This window comes from Anomaloglossus baeobatrachus, chromosome 8 (genome assembly GCF_048569485.1).
Source record: "Anomaloglossus baeobatrachus isolate aAnoBae1 chromosome 8, aAnoBae1.hap1, whole genome shotgun sequence".
Lineage (NCBI taxonomy): Eukaryota > Metazoa > Chordata > Amphibia > Anura > Aromobatidae > Anomaloglossus > Anomaloglossus baeobatrachus.
In genome coordinates, this window is record NC_134360.1 from 159,704,112 (window position 1) to 159,723,914 (window position 19,803).

Sequence of the window (19,803 nt, forward strand, 5' to 3'; positions counted from 1 at the left end):
GAAAATTAGCTGGAATCGTTAGCCGCACCATGTTGTTGCACAATACATTTTATGGTGCAATTTTTCCTGATACCCTTGTGAAAAAAAAACCTACCTGGTTAAAGTAACAATTTTGTGGTTTTGTGGTAAAAAAAGGTTTACCACAAAACCACAAAATTGTTACTTTAACCAGGTAGGTTTTTTTTCACAAGGGTATCAGGAAAAATTGCACCATAAAATGTATTGTGCAATTTCTCCTGAGTACACAGACACCTCATATGTGGTGGAAATCAAATGTTTGGGCACACAGCAGGGCTCGGAATGCAAGGAACGCTATTTGACTTTTCAAACGCAAAATTGTCTGGGATAATTAGCGTATTCCATGTTGTGTTTGGAGACCCCCTGAGGTGCCGAAACAGTGGAGCTCCCCCACATGTGACCCCATTTTGGAAACTAGACCCCCCATGGCATAGAAAAAAAAAAACAGGGCGCACACACGAATGTTCTGCAAAAAAGGGGGGGGGGACTAGGCGGGATGGAAAAAAGTCCTGTCCAAAGTTGAGTACGACTGCAGGACGCTTGCTGATCAGGTACCTAATTGTTCAAGTTTTTTTTTTGTTTTTTTTTTATTTGGGGTGCACAAAAAAAGCAAAAACTAGAGCAACAATTACGTACCTGATCAGCCAATCATGTAGCTGATCAGCACTTGGCGGCAAGCGGGTGGGGGAGGAGGAGGGGAGAGGGAGTGGGAGATGCGATTGGGGATAGTTAGAAAAGAGCCACGAACAATACTTACAGGATGGATCAGAACAGCGGCAGATGAGGGGGGGGCGGCAGATGGGGGGGCAGCGGCATATAAAGGGAGCATCTGTGATTGTGAGACGGAGGCAGCTGGGATAGGGTGGAGGCGGCTGGGATAGGGTGGGGGCGGATGGGAGAGAGCGCAGGGGATGCAGGAGTGGCAGAGGATGGGGTGAAGGGTGGATGGGGGGATGGGGAGTGGGAGGTGAGATTGGGGATAGTTACCTTACAGGATGGATCTAGGCAGCAGGATCACAGGAGATGAAGGAGGCAGCAGATCGGGGAGGGTGAGAGGTGGGAGAGGGAGCGCAGCGCAGATCACGGGGGTGAGAGGTGAGGGAGCACAGATCATGGGGGTGAGAGGTGGCGGGAGAGCGGACAGCAGATCACGGGGGTGACTGGGGAGGGAGCACAGATCACGGGGGTGACAGGGGAGGGAGCACAGATCACGGGGGTGAGAGGGGAGGGAGCACAGATCACGGGGGTGACAGGTAAGGGAGCACAGATCACGGAGGTGACAGGGGAGGGAGCACAGATCATGGGGGTGACAGGGGAGGGAGCACAGATCACGGGGGTGACAGGGGAAGGGGGCGGGTAGCCGATCACAGGGGTGAGAGGTGGGGGGGAGTGGGCAGCACATCACGGAGGGGAGGGGGCGCCAGCCGAAAACGAGGGGGAGTGGCGGGCAGCGCATAAAGGAGGAGAGGGGGCACGCAGTGCATAACGGAGGAGAGGGGGCACGCAGCACATAATGGAGGAGAGGGGGCGCGCAGCGCATAACGGAGGAGAGGGGGCACGCAGCACATAACGGAGGAGAGGGGGCGCGCAGCGCATAACGGGGGAAAGGGGGCGCGCAGCGCATAACGGAGGAGAGGGGGCGCGCAGCCGATCACGAGGGGGAGGGGCCGGGCAGCAGATCGGGGAGAGCGGTGACACTGTGGCAGACGGAGGAGGGCAGCGGCGGATCGGGAAGGGTGATGGTGCAGGCAGCAGATCACAAGGGGTGAGGGTGCGGGCAGCAGATCGGGGAGACAGGTGGCAGATCGCGGAGGGCAGCGGCGGATCGGGAGGTGTGGGGGTGGGGGTGCGGGCAGCAGATCACGAGGGGTGGGGTGCGGGCAGCAGATTGGGGAGACAGGTGGCAGATCACGGAGGACAGCGGCAGATCGGGAGGTGTGGGGATGCGGGCAGCAGATCACGAGGGGTGGGGGTGCGGGCAGCAGATCGAGGAGACAGGTGGCAGATCGCGGAGGGCAGCGGCGGCGGCGGATTGGGAGGTGTGGCGGTGAGGGTGCGGGCAGCAGATACGAGGGGTGGGGGTGCGGGCAGCAGATTGGGGAGACAGGTGGCAGATCGTGGAGGGCAGCGGCGGCGGCGGATTGGGACGCTTTTCGCCGGTTTCATACAGTGCAATGGCGGCGCGGCAACTTCCGGGTCCCATGCTCCGGTCACATAACAGCATGGGACCGGAGCTTGTCGCCCTGCCATTGCACTGTGTACACTCACTGTGCTGGCGTGCTGTAGGGACGACAAGTGGCGGTGACGGGGGCGGTCACCGGCAACAGGTCCATGGCGATTGGAGAGATCGGTCACAAGGCCGATCTCTCCAATCAGAGCTGCTGGAACTGGGGGAGGGTGATCCAGTGAGGTCACCCAGCTCCAGCCAATGGCCAGTGCTACAGCTGCACTGGTCAGGGCTGGATTTCAATGTTTCAGTCATTTTAAATAGCTGGAACATTACAGAGGCTGTGATTGGTTGAGCGGCGTTCGTCAGCCATTCACAGCCTCTGTAGGTCCGGGGAGGAGGCACCACCCCTCCTGAGGTCAGGTACAGGTCCCCTCCTCCCCGAATCTGCGGTTTATGCTAACTTTTCGCAGTCACCGGAGGCTCCGGTACCACGATTACGCCATGACGGAAAGATCCGTCCTTGGTCGTTAAGGCCCAGGGCACCATGACGGTTCTTTCCGTCCATGGTCGTGAAGGGGTTAATGTTTATCCCCATTTAATAGGTGTTCCATGGACAATGCTACCAAGTGTGTATCTTGTCAGATGTATGCATGACTTGAGCAGCCGTTCGAGGGTGAATATGTCTGCACTCGATGCAAGCATGTTGCGCATTTGGAAGCCAAGGTAACTGATCTAAATAAGCAGCTTGCAACACTCAGGGGCATTGCAAACCTGGAGAGGAGTTTAGAGCTCACTGAGCTTTCTCTGGCTGGGGCCAGTGATATGAAGGAGGGTGGAGGTGGGGAAGATCAGGACCCAAAGGTAGGTAGTTGGGTAACAGTTAGAAGAAGAGGTAGGGGGGAAAGTGTCAGGGAGCCTAGTCCTGACCTGGCACAACCTAGTAAATATGCCTGTTTGGCTGATATTAGGAATGAAGGGCCAGGACTAGGGTCACTACAGCAGGATGTTGCTCCTAGCAACGAGGAAAACAACTGCTGTAGGAAGGAGGGAAATAGGAGTGCAGCAAAGCCCAGACAGATGTTGGTGGTAGGGGACTCTATAATTAGGCGGACAAACAGGGTCATCTGTCCCCGAGACCGTGAATGCCGAACAGTGTGTTGTCTGCCGGGTGCTCGGGTTTGGCATATTTCGGATCGGATAGACAGATTGCTGGGTGGGGCTAGGGAAAACCCAGCGGTCATGGTGCACATTGGTACTAATGACAAAGTTAGAGGCAGGTGGAAGGTCCTTAAAAATGATTACAGGGAACTAGGAGAGAAGCTGAAGTCCAGGACCTCCAAGGTGGTGTTTCCAGAAATATTACCGGTGCCACGAGTGTCACTAGAAAGACAGCGGGAGCTTAGGGAGATAAATACATGGCTTAGAAATTAGTGCAGGAAGGAAGGGTTCGGGTTCATGGAGAACTGGGCTGACTTCTCAGTCGGTTACAGGCTCTACGGTAGGGATGGGCTGCACCTCAATGGGGTAGGTGCAGCTGTGCTGGGGGAGAAAATGGTCAGACGGATGAAGGAGCTTTTAAACTAGGATCTGGGGGGTGGGAGGGTAGTGGAGCAAAAAAGGGAATAGATCGAGCAGATAGAGACAGTGAGACGGTAGGGGTCAATGAAGGATTAGGGGGGGATGGGGGGGGATGGGACATGCAAGGAATGTAGGGAACGTAGGGAGGCTAGGATTAATAAAGGTGTTAATAGGATTAAATGTCTACTGGCAAATGCAAGAAGTCTTGCAAACAAAATGAATGAATAGTTGACTCTTATGTCAACTATGGATTATGATGTGGTGGGCATTACGGAAACCTGGCTGGATGAAAGCCATGACTGGGTGACAAACATACAGGGTTATAGTACATTTAGGAGGGACAGGAAAGACAAAAAAGGTGGTGGGGTGTGTATATTTATCAAATCTAACCTAAAACCTGTGTTGAATAATGACATTGGGGGGAACTGCAACAATGTAGAGTCAGTATGGGTAAATGTACATGGGAAGGGGAATAATGGAAAAATGCTAATTGGAGTTTGCTATAAGCCTCCTAACATACTTGAACAAATAGAGGGTGAAATGCTGGAACAAATTGAAAAGGCAGCTAATAATAATAATCGGGTTCTTATTATGGGGGATTTCAACTATCCAGACATTCAGTGGGACATAGAATCTTTTGGTTCTGCTAAAAGCTGTAAATTCTTATCTACCATTCAAAACCATTTCCTCTCTCAGATGGTAGATGAACCAATAAGGGGAGATAATTTGCTAGATCTGGTCCTGTCAAATAGACCGGATACAATTTCAGATCTACAGGTCCGGGAGCACTTGGGCACCAGCGATCATAATATGGTAAGCTTCAACGTAATATTCAATAGGACATTTCAAAGGGGAAATGCTAAAACCTGGAATTTTAGGAAAGCTGATTTCAACAAATTAAGGGAAGAGCTTAAATGTGTAGATTGGGACAAAGTCATGGTAACTGGGGATACTGAATAAAAATGGGGAAAGTTTAAGGATATACTACTAGAGTCCTGTAAAAAACGTATACCCTCTGGTAATAAAATGTCCCGGAATAAAAAGAAACCACTATGGATAAATAAGATTGTACAAAGTATAATAAAACAAAAACAAAGGGCGTTTAAAATCTTGAAGGCTGAGAATACAGAAATAGCATTTCAGGAGTATAAAGATATCAATAGGAAATGCAAAAAAGAAATGAAACAAGCAAAACTAGCTACTGAAATAAAAATCGCCAATGTCATTAAAATAAATCCCAAAATCTTTTATAAATACATTAATGCCAAAAGGAAAACAAAGGATAGTATTGGCCCCTTAAAATATAATAACAAGTTAGTTATAGAGGACAAACAAAAGACTGAGATATTAAATAGGCATTTCTCATCTGTGTTCACCAAGGAACTGACTGTACCAGGGATTATTCAACAAGTAAAAAATCAAAGTTCACCACCCGATATAATTAATTTAACACAAGAAGAAATACGCCTACGTCTGAGTAAATTAAACATTGACAAATCACCAGGGTCAGATGGCATTCATCCACGAATATTGAGGGAATTGAGCTCCGTAATCGACAGACCACTGTATCTCATCTTTTTAGACTCGCTTGTAACAGGGTTGGTGCCTCAGGATTGGAGGATTGCTGATGTGGTACCGATATTTAAGAAAGGTAAGAGGATAGATCCAGGCAACTACCGTCCAGTAAGCCTGACATCAGTAGTATGCAAAGTTTTTGAAGGCATTTTATTAGATGACATGCAAAAATATGTTGCAGAAAATAATATAATAACTGACAGACAGCATGGATTCATGAAAGATAAGTCGTGTCTAACCAACCTGTTGTGGTTCTATGAGGGGGTAAGTGCAAACCTGGATATTGGTAATGCAGCTGATGTGATTTATTTGGACTTTGCAAAGGCATTTGAGGCAATGTACCACATAAGGCAATGTACCACATAATAGCCTTATACTAAAGCTCCAGAAGCAAGGACTAGGAGAAACTATATGCAACTGGGTAAGAAATTGGCTAAAAGATAAGAAACAAAGAGTAGTCATAAATGGTACATTCTCTAAATGGGCTATAGTAAGCAGTGGGGTGCCGCAGGGATCTGTGCTAGGACCAATTCTTTTTAATCTCTTTATTAATGACCTTGTGGATGGGATTGATAGTAAAGTGTCAGTCTTTGCTGATGACACCAAACTATGTAGGATATTAAAAACTGACCTTGATAGTACAATATTACAAAAAGATCTGGATAAGATGTCAGAATGGGCAGATACTTGGCAAATGAGATTTAATGTTGATAAATGTAAAGTAATGCACCTAGGACGGAGTAATCCTATAACTGCGTATACATTAAATGGAAGTAAACTCGGGACTATAGAACAGGAGAAGGACTTGGGTATTCTCATTATAAATAAGCTGAGCAGCAGCACTCAATGTCAAACAGCATCTGCTAAAGCAAACAAGATTCTAGGGTGTATAAAAAGAGAGATTAGATCCCGTGATCCCAACGTATTGTTACCCCTCTATAAATCACTTGTAAGGCCACATCTGGAATATGGGATCCAGTTTTGGGCTCCACATTTTAAAAAGGACATTCAGAAGTTAGAGTCAGTTCAAAGGCAGGCAACTAGACTACTACAAGGAATGGAAGGTCTCCCATATGATGACAGGTTGAAAAAGTTAGATATGTATAGCTTAGAAAAAAGACGACTCAGAGGAGATCTCATTTATATGTATAAATACATGTGTGGTCAATATAAAGGACTGGCACATGACTTATTTCTTCCAAAGACAATACTATGGACCAGGGGGCACTCACTGCGAGTGGAAGAAAAGCGATTCCGACAGCTAAATAGGAAAGGGTTCTTTACAGTTAGAGCAGTCAGACTGTGGAATGTCCTGCCACAAGAGGTAGTAACGGCAGATACTATAACAGCTTTTAAAAAAGGGCTGGATGATTTCCTCAGTACACAAAACATTGTTGGTTATAAATGACTAAGTGACCAAATGTGGAACTTGTGGAGGAAGGTTGAACTAGATGGACCTAGGTCTTTTTTCAACCTTAGTAACTATGTAACTATCCCCAGCTTTACCTTGGCTGGTAATCGAAAACAGAGGCACCCCACGCTGTTATTTTACATTAAATAAATAATTTAAAACAAAAAAACGTGGGGTCACCCCAAAATTGGATCACCAGCCAAGGTAAAGCAGACAGCTGTGGTCTGGTATTCTCAGACTAGGGAGGTCCACTGTTATTGGACACTCCCCAGCCTAAAAATAGCAGGCCACAGTCGCCCCAGAAGTGGCGCATCCATTAGATGTGCCAATCCTGGTGCTTCGCCAAAACTCATCCCGTTGCCCTGGTGCGGTGGCAAACGGGGTAATAAATGGGGTTGATGCCAGATGTGTAATGTCACCTGGCATCAGGCCCTGGAGTTAGTGATGTCACGCGTCTATCAGATACCCGACATCACCAACCCAGTCAGTAAGAAATAAAAAATAGACAACAAAAAAAGTTTTATTTGAAAAAACACTCCCCAAAACATTCCCTCTTTCACCAATTTATTGAAAAGAACAATCAATTCCACGTCCAGTGTAATCCACTAAGGGGGTCCCACGGGGATCCATACCATAGTCACTGTCCCAATCAATGAACAACAGAATGTTCCCCATTGGCTGGGAGAGTAGTGCAGTGACCTGAGCTAACATCAATAGGTCAGCCCAGGTCACTGCACGGAATGACGAGCGCTGACTTCAGGAGGTTAGATGAGATCATTACCTGCAGTGACAAGCTCGTGCTCTGCTGACGTCAGCGCTCTCACTGCCTTCTACGCCCGCCGCGTTCTCAGCAGTATCGCGAGAGCCCGTGACATCACCGCTAGTGACAGTCTCGGGCCGCCCGCAAGACGGGCATAGAAGGCAGTGACAGCGGTGACGTCAGCAGTGGAGGAGATCGTCACAGCAGGTAATCTAACCTCCTGACAGCAGCGCTCGTCATCTCCGCGGCTGCCAGCACTGCAGCGTGAGAAGCTGCTGATACTGCGGGCAGACACTGACACTGCAGAGCAGGCAGCCGTGGGGCTGGAGCGGGACACAGACTGCACGGGTACCTGGAGGTCACACGGAAGTGCTTCTGTGCGGCATCCAGGGAGTGTGATGTGTGTGTTTACTCTGCTCCGCTTCCTCTTCCTGTCATAATGACATCACTTCCCTGCAAACCGCAGGGCAGTGACGAACATTACCGCAGGTAAATCGTGGCTATACCGAGGGTATACCACACATCATTTGCTGCCTGCGGTATACCCGCGGTATTTCGCGATTACATTACAGTGAATGGAGTGAAATACCACAGGTACCTGCGGAAAAGAAGTGACATGCACATTTTCTCAAGAAATTTTCTCAAGAAATTCTGCAGAAAGAATTTTCTTGAGAAAAAAACGCAGTGTGCGCACAGCTATTTTTTTTTCCATAGGTTTTGCTGGGAAATGTCTGCAGAAAGATTACAAACATTTCTCAAGAAATTTCTGCAGCAAAACCGTGGGTAAAAACGCAGTGTGCGCACTAGTGCACACATAGATAACAAGGTTTTCTTACTTTTTATTGGTACTCTTTATTTTCCTATAGCTGACCAATATTCCCTAAAGGCTGCTTTACACGGTACGACCGATTGTGCAATTTCACAATCGATCATACCCGCCCCCGTCCTTTTTGCGTCACGGGCAAATCGCTGCCCGTGGCGCACAAAGTCGGTAACACCCCGTCACACGTACTTACCTCCCGTCCGACCTCGCTGTGGGCGGCGATTGTCCACTTCCTGGAGTGGGAGGGACGTTCGGCGTCACAGCAACGTCACACGGCCGCCGACCAATAGAAGCGGAGGGGTGGAGATGAGCAGGATGTAAACATCCCGCCCACCTCCTTCCTTCCACATAGCCGGCGAGAGCTGCGGGTCGCAGGTAAGCGATGTTCATCGTTCCCGGGGTGTCACACGGAGCGGCGTGTGCTACCCCGGGAACGATGAACAATTGAATTAAACGATATTATGGAACCTAGCGAGCAGTACACGACTCACGATTTGTGAGCGATACTGCGTCGCTAGGAGGTGTCACACAGGCCGGCATCGCCAGCGATGCCGGATGTGCGTCACAAAAACCGTGACCCCGACGATCTATCGCACGATAGATCTTCTGGTGTAAAGCAGCCTTAAGTGAACCTCATACACATGGCCATGTTACCATTCACAGGACAGTATGAGGCTTATTCCTCTCACCAAGCTTGTAGGGCAAACATAAAGTGTTGCCATTCCCCTTATCTTATTTGCTAATATGGACACTTATTCTAATGGAATTTAACATTATCCATGGAGAAGAGGTATGGGGTCACCTAATTTTGTGCTATCCATTTTTTCACAGATAACACATGTACCTATGACAGTCTATGGGACTCATTGACATGTCAGATATTTTTCTCCAACCAAGTGGTCTGTGCAAAATCACAAAGACATGTCCCATATTGATCTGAGTGTTGGATCAAATCGGCAATGCTAGTCTTTCGGTTTGGGAAAAAAATCTGACAAATTCAGATGCCAACTGTGCTCTGGTTTACACTGACAGATAGATGGCAGAAGGTGGAGAAACTTTCTTTTATTTTCTTATCAATGAAAAAAACTGATAAAAATTGGACGGAGATCTCTGATTAAACTTGGCTCGTTTTTCTCGTATGACAAAAATGTATCTGAATGAGGTCTTCCATCTACCCATTCCCATCAAAGCTACTAAGTAAGTGCCTTGTGTGAACCAAGCTTAACAATATCTCTCAAATGTACCTTACAAAAGAGAAGTACAATAATCAATCAAATCCACTATTAATAGATACATTGATTTTTTTTATTATTATTATTATTATTATTATTATTATCATTATTATTTATTAATAAGTATACATTTGGGCCTCACTGAGCGATAGAAGTAGTGTATCATCCTTACCGGATGTTTCACCAATATTAACAAATCATTTTGAATGTATAACAACATGTTGAGCAAATACTGAAACTTTCCATGAGATACGCAAACTTTGTATTCACATTTTCAATGGCAAACTAATTTTTCTTACCGTAAATGAATATGTTGTTAGATAGTACAGATCTTTTACAGGAAAGTTACAAACTGTCAACTCAGCATTTTTGACATTGTCTACTAAAAGTATAAATCTTCCTTTGGTTGTATTTCCATAAATATGTTTAGGATTTTTACAGAAAACGTTGACTTCATTATTTGATCCAAATTTTACATCCATACCCTGAACTTTAGTTGGTACTGGAATGCAAACATAAATGATAGGTTTATATAGACACAAAAATACAATATCAGGTAGCACAAGGATGACAGAAAAATAAAATCCAGTAGCATAGCATGGTAGCATGGTTCAGGCATTTGTACTAGGCACAATATTCAAAGTGGTACAGAATTTCTTAGGCTGTTCTCTGAGGACCTGTCAAATGATCCACCGCTGGATAAATTGAACTGGATCTTTGTGAACATGACACTGATACAGCTCAATCTTTTTGTAGTGTAGAGAGCTACAAGCTTCCTGCACTGCCACTTTCTGTCTTGTAGGTCGAAGGATGCTGTAAACCTGCCGCTTCTAAGGGTACGTGCCCACGACGAGTGTTACTCGCATTTTTAACACTGTGTTTATTCACTGCATCAAAAACGCAGCATTTTACAATTCTAGAAAACTTGATGGGATTAATAGAAATCTCATGTCCACTGTTTATCTTTTTGACACTGCGTAAACTGACATGTGGTGTGTTTTTCGATGCAGCAGCATGTCAATTTCTCTTGAGGGTATGCTGAATTTTCAGTGCGGAATTTTCCAATAGACTTACATTAGATGTGCAAAATACGCAGCTAAAGAAATTGGATTTGTGCGTTTAGTGTGTTTACACAATGTAAACACATGAAAAAGCGCATCTAAAAAAAGCATATCAGGTATCAATAGAGTTGGTTGAAACAGAACAAAGTTACCCAAAGCAAAGCGTTCAACATCCCAAAATAATAATAATAATAATAATAATAATAATAATAATATTTATTCAGGCAGATATTATCCGGGTGGGAAAGTCAATGCATATTGGTCCTTTCCCAGCCTAAAAATAGCAGCCAGCAGCTGCCTCAGAACTTCCCGATTGCAATTGTGGTAATATATGAGGTGGACATCAGCTGTTTAATGTCACCTGGCATCAAACTCTGGTGTTAGTAATGGAGATGTGTCTATCAGACACCCCCATTACTAATCCAGTAAGTGAAAAGGAAAAAAAAACACACACAAAAATAGTTTATTTGAAAAACACTCCCACATTTTTTTTATTTTTGGCAGCGTTTTAATATCATGATTTTTATGCAAAAGAAAATTAATGACCCTGTTTCATCTAGGTGCTTATAATATATATGGATCATGGATGCTGGACTGGCAGTAGCCAGCATGAACTTGTGCTATTGTATATAGTTGCGCCCAGTGCGTCCACAAGAGTCATCTTTTAAGCCTCCGGGACTTCAACACCATCACAAGGAACCAGGGGATCCAGGTTGTTTGGGTGGCGGGTTGAAGAGAGAGAGATATTGGGAATGGACTGTGGCAGGAAGGGGCTGCAGCAGAGTAGGCTGAGCCACCAACTACCGCTACAACCGGTAGCATTTCCATGATCCTTATAGTAAAAATGAACTTTACATTCGTTTAGTTATGTAACGTTTAAGTGATGTGCCTCCCCTGAGTGGGAAGAGAAATTGTTAATAAAGTTGTTATCCTTTTTTCTTACAGTTAAACAAAAATAAACCTCTGTATGTCCTGTAGCTCGGGGACGAGCTATGTTTAACCAAGGGGGAACGTGACACCCCTGGACTATTCAGGACATCATAGGGTACTGCACTTCCTGCCCTTTGGTGCGGTATTGAACCCCTCATGGTTCTGGGTTCCCAACCTGTAGTACTGCCTCCATCAGCATCCAGAATCCCAACCACACCTCACACCACACCCTGTCAGGCACACCAGTGGGCTGCTGAGCTGGAATAGCGCCGCCCACTTAGAGGTCAAGAAGACTAATGGGAGGGAAGTGAGTCAGTGAAGTGTTAGCCCTCGAGTAGTGAGGACCTAGGGGAGTGTGTGACTCCCTTGGTGTTAGAGGTTGGGTCGCAGACGGTAGTCTGGGCCCACAGGAGTCAGAGACCCGGTCGCAGGGTATTGAGGCTGGGTGCCTAGACCTGGTCTTGGAGGACAGGAGGCATCTGAGACTAATAACCGGTCCGGGACCAAAAGCACGACAGGGTACAAGACCCTAGGTCGGGGAGTAGCTTCAGGCAACCCGGAAATTAACCTGTGGAGGATATTGACTTTATGGACTGTCCCCAAGAAGCTCAGAGATCAGGGGCACTAGCGCAATGAGGGGGATAGGGCTTTCCAACTCAAGCAGCCCACAGAAATCCCATGCATGAGAACTTGAGAGCACAGCTCCTTTATCCACAAGGAGAGAGTGGGGCCTGGACAGCTTTATGCCAACGGGCCACAAGGACACTTTATAATTTGTGCATGGAGGCAGGCTGTACTTCAGGGAACGGATACCCAGACAGGCTCCCCCAAGAGGGCAGTTGCACCCAGAGACTTGGTTCACCTTGTTGTCAGTGTCTTCTTTGCATGTACACCATCATCAATGTTGCCTGCGTGAATACATGGTCCTCCCCTGCTTCCAGCTGGCCCTGCGCAACCCCGCTCCACCATCTCACAGAGTCCCAGGGTCTCCCTTACCCGTGGAGGGAAAATCATCTGGCTTCCCCACTCCATCTCCCCCTGGTACTCCCATCGGCAGCGGCGGTACTCCTTTACCGCGAACGACGGGTGGTGTCAGAAACTCTTATTACCTGTAAATAGCCCCCTTTTTATATATTGCGAGCCCCCAGGTCCGGAGACCCTCGAGCAAAACCGGTGACCCCGGATCCGAGCGGTTCGATCGCTGCAGGGGCGGCACAGTAATATTCACACTGGCCAGAGGAGTTTTTTTTTCATATTTCCTGTTCTTTCAGGAAGAGTTTTCAGTAGGCTTGTTATTATAAAAGGCAGGATTACAATGGCAAGTAACATTTCTATACACAGCTGATAACACAAGATGCACCAATCACAATAGATGATGTCACAGCCGACCTTTCATCATCCTCCCTTTCACAATGACCTTTGCCCATGCTCATTAGATGCTTCAATACAAAAAAATAGGGTCAGATTCAGTTTATTGTGGCTTTCCTGTTACGAGTTAAGAGTCCAAACATGCCACAGTGGCCAGTGTGAAAATTGGAAAAAGACTAAGTTTGTTTATTTTTAATAATGAATATGAATTAATTTAATATGGAAAAGAACCTTGACTATTTTTTCTATTTTAATACAGTACTTTGCAAAACGTTTAGGAATGTATAGAAAAAATACTGAAAAGTAAACGTGCTTAAAAAATAGAAGTGTTCATAGTTCATATAGTTAATATGTATCAATTAACAAAATATTAAGTGAAGGAATCAGAAAGAAGTCTAAATTAAATCAATATTTAGTGTGACAACTAGAGAGGGGTGAGCACTATAAAAATGTTCAACTCAAGTAGAGTATAATGGAAGTCAATGATTGGCCTGTTCGGGTCTCCGCCCACATACAGCACATCCAGACATAAGCAGAGCACTTTTGGGGCCAGAAGAGCTGTTTTGTTTTTTTTTCTTTTGACACACTATATCAGAAAACATTGTTTTAATTCTCAGTAAGAGCAACTTAGAGACTAGAAATGGCTCCCCCTGGGGTGCCTGGTCACAACATTCAGTGAAGCAAGCCTGTGCATTGTGGTTATTGTTTCATGGCTGAAATATCAGGGCAACCACGATACCCTACCTGAGCTCCCCGATGTTTTATCGAGTAATGAGCAGTGGCGAGCATACTCACCCATCACTAGAAGAATCAAAGCTTTAATTCTTCTACTGTAGGTATACTTGCACACAAGGTTTTAAAGGAATTCAGCAGGAAGGATTGCCCAATAGGGTTTTCATTCCGGTGTTCTGGAAGGGTCTGGCAGGGCACATAAAGGATGCCTTAGCGACCAGGGAGATCCCCACATCCCTGGAAGACCTAATTACACTGTCAACCTGAATCGACATACGTCATGCCAAGCGGATTTGTGAGCTCGCATCGACACACCCTCGGGTTTCCTTAGCACCCTCATTCTCCAGACCATTAATACCCATCAAGCCTCCTGAGTCGCCATTGTCTTCGGAGGTGGCTCGGTCTAGGTGTAGGACAGCTCATGTGACATCTGGGAATCCTACCTGTTTCTCGTGTAGGAAACCTGTCCACTATGTCAGTCTGTGTCCAGATCGTTTGAGGCATAAGGGTCTGGTATCTGTCAGAGGAGGGAGTTTAGACATAGCTTCCAAATCTTCCAGGTTGAAAAGAAGACCGGTCTTTTGAGCGCTAGTAATAGGTCTTTAGTCTTTAATCTTTGTAGGATATTCAGCTTTATTGTTATCAATATAAAGCTCTTGTTTTCACAACGCGTTTCAGCAAGATCCACTTGCTTTCCTCATGCGTTACACCTGAGGAAAGCAAGTGGATCTTGCTGAAACGTGTTGTGAAAACAAGAGCTTTATGTTGATAACAATAAAGCTGAATATCCTACAAAGATTAAAGACTAAAGACCTAATACTAGGTTCCAGGAATCAAGGAGTCGGTGAACCAGGAACCACCAGCGGTAATCCACACGGGTCCACCCAGCAAAACATTGGATAATGCCAGCTGAAACAGCCCTCATCCCCTAGAGGAATTATACATCCACCACCGAGGTTGTGCGAGGGCGCACAACCTAATCAGGTGAGCAATTCTATAAAACAAATATAAAGACATCACTCCACGGGTGCTCCTCATATGCGCTATTATCTTTTTTACAGTAAATCTTCCAGGTTGATTTATACACGGTCCCTCTCCTTCAGTGGCACTTCTGTGGCAGTTATGGCCTGTGTAGATTGTGGTGCTGATGGAAATTTTATTTCCTCTACTTATGCCCGGAAGCATGCCATTCCTTTATTGTTATTACTAACTCCCATTCCTATCAAGGTACTGAATGGTTCTCTACTGTCGGAAGTGGTATCCCATCGCACTGTACCCTTGACTTTCTCCATGCCGCATAACCATCAGGAAGAGATATCTTTTCTGGTCTTGTCTGAAGGCATGGATAAGGTTTTCCTTAGTCTACCTTGGTTAAGACAACATTCCCCTCATACTGAGTGGGCATCTTGGGAGATATTGTCTTCGGCAACCACCAGAGTGTCCACTTTCGACTCTGCCAATTTGTCTTCTCTACCCAGTCAGTATCGGCAGTTTTGGACATGTTCTCTAAATGGGCAGCTCAGACATTGCCAGCACACCACCCATATGATTGTCCTATAGATCTGATTCCTAGGTCAGTTCCACCAAGACGTCGGGTGTATCCTCTGTCTGTACCCCAGACGGAGGCTATGTCCGAGTATATCAAGGACGATCTTCAAAGGGGCTATATTCGTAAGTCTACGTCGCCTGCAGTGGCCGGGTTCTTTTTCATACAGAAAAAAAGACGGTGATCTCTGGCCATGCATTGAATATCAGGGACTTAACACCATAACAGTGAAGAATAAATACCCCTTACCCTTGATCTCTGAGCTATTTGACAGATACCTGGTCATGTCCTTCGGTCTGTGTAATGCTCCCGCAGTGTTCCAAGACTTTTTCAATTATGAAGGTATACAAGACTAGTGCGCTATACACAAAGGAAGGGTGTTAAAAACTGTCTATAATTATTACAATACTGTAGAGATGGTATAATTTGATTAAATGTAAATAGAGGTTGAACAGAGTCCTAACCTGGACCAATGGATCAGCTAGAACAGGATCTGATGAGTTGGTGGAAACGATTATAATCCTTTATAGTGGATGGTAAATGTCTGTCACCGATATTCAGGAATATAGAACTCAAAATAGGTTGGAGAAAAATAACAGTATTAATAAAAATTAAAAATAAAAATTATATATTGCATTAAAGGATATATTGGGTACATAGTTTGTCCACTTTGAGAATGTGTTGTTTGACACATTGTCAAAGTGGACAAACCATGTACTCAATGTATCCTTTAATGTAATATATAATTTTTATTTTTTATTAATACTGTTATTTTTCTCCAACCTATTTTGAGTTATATATTCCTGAAGATCGGTGTCAGACATTTACTATCCACTACCAAGGATTACAATCGTTTCCACCAACTCGTCAGGTCCTGTTCTGGCTGATCCATTGATCCAGGTTAGGACTCTAATCAACCTCTAGTTACATTTAATCAAATTATGCCATCTGTACAGTATTGTAATAATTATAGACAGCTTTTAACACCCTTGCACCATTAATGCTGCGGAGACGCAAGTGTTATCAGTGGCAAGAACAGAGTGAAAGTCTGCAGTAGCCAAAACCCTGATCGTGGGCACAAACCGCTCGGTCTCCTACAGAGAACACTCACATCTCCCCAGAACATATGCTGCGTCCAGGACACAGAGTGTCCAGATCATGTACACATACCCCAATAGTTGTCAGCAGACTTTAGAATTGTGGTTTAGTCTCCCATTTCCATCTGTGGTTCATGTTTTGAAGAAAAAGTCTAATGTCATCATGACATTAGAACTATAAAGAAAATGCCAGACATATTCGTATTTAACTCCTGGCTTTTCTTTTTAATGAAAACAGCAACATTTTGTGTCCATTGTTTTCTTTTGGTCCAATCCATTTTTTACTGATGTAAAGCTCCAAATACTACACAGTTACATAAAGGATTGGCCAATACTTAGATATTGATGTCTTACCCCCCCATACATATTAGACTCATGAAAGCCAAACCTGGCAACATTGGTGGGCTCAGCTAAGTCTAATGTGTCTGAGGGCTTCTTGGCTCTCCTCCAACATATGATATTGGGAGAGATAAGGATCTGAAATATCTGATTTTGGATTGCTGATCCTTTTGTTCTTGGTGAGATAAGTTGCACCATGAGGACACCGGCAGTGGTTCTCTCATAGACCCGCAACACACATCCGGTTTTTTTGTACGTGTGCGGTACGTATTTGCACGTACCGGAGACACGTACACACGGAGACCCATGTTATTCAATGGTAGATGGCACACGCACGTAAAATCACACAGAACGTGTGTCCGTGTCGTAAGCACGTGTGTGCGCTTTTCTACACGGACGACAGGTCCGTTTTTTGCCGGCAACACGCAGGCACGGACCCGCTTTAGTTTATGGGTCCGTGCCTGCACGGACCGCACACGGAGTATGTCCGTGTTCAGCACGTATCGTCCGTGTCCGTTTTTCATCACAAGATTTGAAACACTTGTTTCCAATCTATCAGGTCATTTGAAAGCAAACAACAACACCAGGATCTCATGATGAATGATTAAAATCGTTAATTGGGTAAGAATGCGGGCCTTTAAAAACGGACAGCACACGTACGTATTTTATGTAAATACAGACATTCCACATGTACACACAGCTCGCATACGCCATCACACAAATGCCATACGTACCAGAGAAACGCCCCAAAAAACGGAACACGGACCCGAAAAACGGACCGCATCATACGGACGTTTTTTTTGCGGAAGTGTGTTTTAGGCCATAAAGAGCACATCTAGTGTATGGAAGAATCTGGAAAAATAACTGTCAGTCCATCAGTCACCAAACCATCCCTTTCACCATCTATGGAGTATGCGTGGCCTTATCTTTATTGTGAGACCTCAGCTGTTTACAGTCCTGGTAGCAGATCCATGTAAACTGTACACAGAGTCAGAACAACACAGCCCTGTACTCTGTGTAGTGGCTGCTCTCGATGCTGTCGCTCAGTTCCCATTGATGTGAATTTCAATAGGAAATTTATCTTATACAAAAAAAATTATTAATGAGGGAAAAATGACAGCACTGAAGAAATTTGAAAGCAATAATGAAACACAAACTTACTTCCTTCCTTTGTGAGTATCGTTATTAAGTTACGTTCACCCCTACATTTTTGTTCAAAATTGTTTTCATTCAATGAATTGTTGTTGTATGCTCTGACAATAATAGTATAGTTTGTAAAAGGGAGTAGCTCACGAAATAAATGAGATGTTTGGGAAGGATCTAAAATAAAAATATAAAATAATACAGATTAGTGCAAAATTTCAACTAAAGTAAAAACTTTACAAATCCAGTTGTACAATATCTTCATCTCAAATATTTAAAATAAATTATATTATATCTGCAGGTCAGAATACAAAGAGTTGTCCAAAATTATTGTATTTAGTTTTATGTTACAAACAAAAATATTCCAAAAGTATTTTTCTCATAATTATCGATATTTCACACTCCTGATAACTTTGCAATCACCAACCTTTCCAACAAGCGTTTTTATGTGGCATTTGTAAATACAATATGCACATTCACAGTATTAAAGGGTTTGCACATTTTATCTTCATTTCACAGATATATTAGGAATGTGATTTTGTGGCACTTACTGATATTGAAGTATTACAGGTTCTTCTCCTGCCCTTATAAATGCACCTTCCTCACAGCTGTATGTAATGAGATGGACATATTAGATAGGGCCCAGTGTGCAGTAAAAACAGACCTGTGGTCTAACTATTGAACAAAGTTGCCTGTCGTGAGTGTCCCTGACGTGAGTGGAGACTGAGTTTATAACTTGGAGAGCTAACGGGCCAAGATGGAACAGGAAATATGACACAATAGCCCTGGGCGGGAGCTCCAAAGCATCAGAACTAGAGAAGCTAAGTACGACCATATTGGTAAACTATTTACTTTAAGAGGGAAGAACATGAGGAACTACATGTTAAGACTAGGACTCTCACTAACTGGACTATAGTACTGAGCTGGGTGGTGGTGAAGGAATCGAGACTAATTGAGGAAGAAAAAAGTAAACTTGAAGTAAAGAGACTGTGTATGAAAATGCTATGTGTTGCAAAGTAAATATTCTTTAAGACAAGCCTCCCTGCTATCTATTGTACATAATCCCTACCAAGTTACTGTTCAGTAAAAAGTTTCCTTTTGATTGGTGGTCTCTCTCATTGAACTATTTAACACCTGGTCCTGGCCAGCTAATGTCATTGGCATAATGCGGCCTGCAAGGGTGTATCGCCCCCATAACACAAGTCCACAGCCAGCCAAGACCCCCACCTTTTTGTAATGTGCCGGACTTGAAGAGACAAGTACCTCACTCACAGCTAATGCCCATTACCACATGACAAGTACAGCTGTTTTCAAAATGGCTGATGGTAAAGGAACATGTGATCAGTGCTGTCCATCAGCCTTATCCACTTCAAATCTCTTTGCAAGGGAAATATGTTTTTAGATTGGAAGATACTGATGGAAAGGTCTGATCACATAACAATCCACCACCAGCCATTTTGAGAACAGGAGACTTATGCCACCTGTGAGGAATATGTATTAAAGGGGCTGTCTATTACAAGGACAACCTCTTTTCATTCCCAATTCTTATACTTATACTTACCTCCTATGCCGGCACCATTTCAGTGGTGCCAAAGCTCCTCCTCCTGGGGCTCACATGATATTGACATCACTCAATCTCAATCATCGCTGGCTTCCCTCTCTCCACCTTCAGATGTATAAGTAATTAACAAGAAGTGTGCATCCAGACTCAGCTTTCACTTCCTGTAGATTGCTCGTCTATCTGAAGCTTGATAAAGAGAAGAGGGCAATGATTGAGTGTGAGGCTTGGGTGATGTCACTCACAACCTCATATGAGCCCCGATAGAGCGAGCACTGGCACCACTGGAACAGCGTTGTCACGGGAGGTAAGTATAAGAGTTTTTATTTTAATGAGGCTAAACATGGGGAATGAGAAGGGGTTGTCCTGGAAGTGGCCAAACCTTTAACAAGTGTGGGAGGAGAACCTGTGATATTTATATAATTGATATATTAACTATCACCACAAAAATCATATCCCCAT

General features: G+C 44.7%; 1 protein-coding gene across 5 annotated transcripts in view; it reads right to left on the minus strand.

Moving 5' to 3' along the window:
• Positions 1-19,803, minus strand: part of PTPRC (protein tyrosine phosphatase receptor type C) — a 297,791-nt gene that overhangs the window by 82,155 nt on the left and 195,833 nt on the right. For all 5 annotated transcript variants that reach the window (XM_075322141.1, XM_075322140.1, XM_075322139.1 and 2 more), the window contains 2 exons: positions 17,802-17,960; positions 9,867-10,069 (listed from right to left, as the gene is read on the minus strand). In XM_075322141.1, coding sequence (XP_075178256.1) covers positions 9,867-10,069; positions 17,802-17,960 — 362 coding nt within the window. The remainder of the gene's footprint in view (positions 1-9,866; positions 10,070-17,801; positions 17,961-19,803) is intronic.